The 4,311-nt window shown below is 46.7% G+C and overlaps 1 protein-coding gene across 1 annotated transcript; it reads left to right on the plus strand.

Moving 5' to 3' along the window:
- Window positions 1-339: 339 nt before the first annotated feature.
- LOC123095971 (uncharacterized) lies at window positions 340-1,241 on the plus strand. Its single transcript, XM_044517545.1, has 2 exons — window positions 340-535; window positions 618-1,241. Exons 1-2 carry the CDS (start codon window positions 495-497, stop codon window positions 955-957), a joined length of 381 nt encoding a protein of 126 aa, XP_044373480.1. The 5' UTR covers window positions 340-494; the 3' UTR covers window positions 958-1,241.
- Window positions 1,242-4,311: the final 3,070 nt, after the last annotated feature.

A 4,311-nucleotide genomic window follows, 5' to 3' on the forward strand; every position in this document is an offset into this window, starting at 1 on the left:
GAAAGATGAAATAGAGAGACAGGTCAAAGAAATGCTAGATGCTGGTTTGATAACACCTAGTATGAGGAGTGCGGCCGTCCTGAACGCAGCGCCAGATGCACGCACCGCATCGACGGCAGCGGCGCGCGAGGTGATTTGTGCAAGAGAAATCATCAAAATCAGTAAAACGGGGATACGTAGCTGGATACAAGCAAATACAGCTCAAAAGTCTCGCCTGGTGGGCTCGCCGCGGTACTTTTCCGACATCAATAAGGGCCAGTACAGTCAGAGCGTGCAGGGCTTAATTATTACTTTTGGGCTGGCGGGCCCTAGCTTTTGGACGACAGAATTTCTGTACCAGATTGGGTGCAGGCCGTCCGCTCTCTCGCAGTCCTACGTCTAGCACGGGATCCCCTTCCACTAAAAAAAAACGGGATCCCCTTTTCCGATTTGGGGCAAATACAACGCCGAGCCGGAGGGAGTGGTGCGCGCCCGTGGTCTGTCAGGCTGTGCTCATGGAGATTTCAGCTGCGCCGGCGCCGGTGCTCGGATCCGGGTGAGTGAAACTCTGCTCTTCCATATGGTTCTTCCTTTGAATCTGTATCTGAGAAAGCTCGCGCTGCTCGCCGGTACTGCAGATCAACGTCGGCGGCCAACGATCAGGCGGCTTGCTTGGGGGTTCCCGTTCCGGGCGGTGGCGGCGCCGCGGCGGCAGCATCGGGAGTTGCCTCGCCGGAACCAGTCGTGCGGCTGCTCTCTCCTGATATGCGCCCGTCGGAAGAAGGGTTGGCACAGCCGGCGGCGGAAAGGGCTTTGTCGGATGTCGAGTTCTCCGGGGGTTCCTGCACAACGTTCATCTCTGGCGGTGGTGATGCGGCGTCCGGAGGCGGCAATGGCGCGGCTCCGCCCGCCGTCTCACAAGGCTCGATTCAGTCCGTACCCCTCAGTGCAAGGCTCGATTTTTTCCGGACTGAATAATTAGCGGAAACAGAAAAACGAGCTCATCTTGATGGATAGAAAAAGTTCAGTCCAACTTACTGTCTGGTTAGGACATTTGTAGAAGCAGATGCCTGGGTTCCGGTCTGTTCCGGACACAAACCATCTTGTCCTGACCTTGGGCAAATGATCAATGGCAGACGAGGAGCTCTGGCACAGCGGCAATGGATCAGTACGGGGAGGCGCTTCTGCGTGGTGGGAAAATGACGTTGCCAGGGATCGGTCCGGCTGCATGCTCCTTAAATAGAGAAAAAGTGTTTACTTTATACAGTGTTGCATTGCAACGGTCGTCTTTGGTACTCTCGCCTGAACGAGTACTGCTCGTGTCAGATTAGTGTGTCAGGTGGTGCCCATCGAATACGCATATACGCCACATCTCGCTCTCCAGAAGTCTGCCTATACTCTAACTAGCACGCTCGGCGCTTCGAATCGCGACTCCACGCGCGCCGTGGATGCGGTGCGTGCAGATGCCACTGCATGCATCGATGCACTTCTCCTAGTATGAGCCCTTTTTCTGCTCCTGTGTTGCTGCTCAAAAAGAAAGATGGCACATGGAGATTCTGTGTGGACTAGAAAATTAAATGCAGTGACTGTTAAAAACAAATTTCCTATGCCGGTGATTGATGAAATCCTAGATGAATTAGGAGGAAATAAGTGGTTTTCAAAGTTAGATCTTAAAGCTGGCTACCACCAAATAAGGATGAAAGAGGAGGATGAATTCAACACAGCTTTCCCCCGTACTCCAAATGCCAGTGAGCAGCTTACTTGTGCAGAAGAAAAAGAAAGAGAAACCATCTTCCAAGGGACACTGCCAGTTCAAGATGAGCATGAAGCTGATATGCTAAACTACCGTCTCAAGATACTCCCTCTGTTAACATACCGTATGTTGTTAATGATAAGGCAATAATTGAAGTTCCTCCTTGACGAGCTGCCAAGATAGTAGCACAGTTCCTCAAGTGTAATCAAGCCCAACAATGGCTGATGCACAAAAGGATGAGTTTGTCTTGAACTTTTTATATACCACTGATTTATCATCATATTCTTCATGTTGATTTGTTTATCAAAGTACTTCTATTTTTTTCATTCCAAATTATCACTGGACAGATTCTGTAGGCTTAACAAGGATTATGATAAGCTTTTATGGATTATATACACTGTAAAGGTTATTCCAAATGATTTACACAAAAGAAATTCATAGAGCAACAGTCCAATTTAAAGGATATGTGTAGTGCAAAGGAAACTTAAAATGCATCATTGCCCTATTCTTTTATATATGTGTCTGGACTCTACTCAAGCAACCTATCCTGACGAGTAATCGACACGGCAATAGATGTACTCATGTACTCGGCCCCAGGGACGATATTGCTCTCTCCAATGCCCAGACTAGCAAAGGGCATTTTAATGTCAAGTACCTTTATTTAGATCGTGGTCAGCATACACTGGCTGATGCACCCTTAGAAAAATCTGGTTACTCTTTCACTTCCAGATTTATTAGCAAACTGTTCATGAAAATATGGATATTATATATGTAAAGATACAGTGTTTACTTGACAAACGAAATCATATATGAGGTTCAGACTAAATTTCTGATGGCCTTTTTCCATGATGCCCTGAATTTTGGTGATGAGAATGTCCGGTCATACTAATGTGTCGAGCAAAGAAAGTTACCTTTTAATGTTTAAGTGTATTTCCCCATGATAAAAACATGTTCGTTCATGAGTTATTTCTTGATTTACAGTTTCAAAAAATCTAAGTTCACTGAGTAGTCAGAAAAGATTGAAGCACTAGCTGCCATACTCACTGCTCCAGTGGTATGTTTTTATGATGCCGATTCATATTTTATATTGATATGCTGAATTCGTCCACCAGAACCTAAATATGACATGTCCCAGATATTTATTTGAACTTATTTCTTATACGAGTACATGTTACAATTACTTGATTTTCTAGCTTCTAGATACACTTCCATTACTATCTTTTGTAGGCAGCCAGAAAATGAACATCCACGATGATGAGATCATAGAGGAAATCAAGTTGCTCATCTTGACGAGTAATCGGCACGGCAATAGCTATAATCGTGGCAGCGTCCCCAGGTAGGATATTGCTCTCTCCAACGCCCATAGTGATGAAGGTGTATTTTAACACCGAGTAGTTTTATTCACATCCTGGTTAATCAATACAATAATATTCAATCATGTAAAGTTCTAGGAAATTGGGTTGACAGCTTTATTTAACACTTAAATTGTTTAGTCTGATAAGATCGCTTCTGGCGCACAAGTTAAGTCTTTTGCCTCTTGAAATCTACAATCCTGTGAGTCTGTTTCAGGTGAAGTGGTGTTTGCTTTATTGCCGGGAATAATTAAGCTTATTGCATCTACAAGTGGGACAACATACAAGTTTATGCTTATACTTGGATCATTTTGTTTTTATTTTTCCTCCCGTTGCAACGCACAGGAATTTTTGCTAGTAATAACACTAATCTGTGCTGGCGCACCGGCCCAACCGTTCAGCCGATCGCGCCAGGGCCGTTGGATTTGAGTCACGTGGGCCATTGGATCTGGCGGAAAAAAAAGGGTTTGCCCCGCAGCTTCTTCTTCTTCTCGCTGGAATCACATCTCCCACTCGGTGTGCGCATCCTCTCCCCTCCGGTGGTTGACCTTGTTGCCGGTCCCCACTCCCGCCGGCCGTCCTTGTCGCCAGTCCCCACCTTCGTCGTCCGTCCTCGTCGCCGCCTTGACCCATGATACAGTTGCGCCTGCGGTTGTAGCTCTCAGTAGCGACGGGTGAAGCTCAGGTTGCAGCTCTGCTGCCGCCCCTCGCCGCAGCCCTGTCGCCATGGCCACGCCCAACCATTCCTTTCTCCTTCATCATCCACGTGCAGATATATTTTGCTTCAACCATGGTTCATTTTTGCTATGACCGATGACAGGAATCGCTACAACCGTTCATGTCGACAGTCACGGCGGCGACCACGATTTGCTTCAACCTTCGTCGGGTTTTGCCGGAAGTAGCAAGACGTGCACCGATTGTAGCTTTTACTGCTGTCGATTGCAGCAAAAAGATCATATGCAGATTCTACCGGTGAAGGTCGCAGCTCCGGCGAAGGACTGCCGCCATTGCATCAACGGTGAGGTGCCAGTTCTAGCTTTTTGTCGCCGGGTTGAAGCTTTTCATGTCAACGATTGCAACTTTTTGGTTGTGTACTTGCGGGTTGAAGCTTCCTATAAAGCCAGTTGAAGCTTTTTATAAAACTGGTTGAAGCTTTCCAAAATGATGGTTGTAGATTTATTTTTTATTTCGTAGTGGTGGGTTGAAACTTCTCTACTCCACTGTTTG

The sequence above is a fragment of the Triticum aestivum genome, chromosome 1B, assembly GCF_018294505.1.
Source record: "Triticum aestivum cultivar Chinese Spring chromosome 1B, IWGSC CS RefSeq v2.1, whole genome shotgun sequence".
Lineage (NCBI taxonomy): Eukaryota > Viridiplantae > Streptophyta > Magnoliopsida > Poales > Poaceae > Triticum > Triticum aestivum.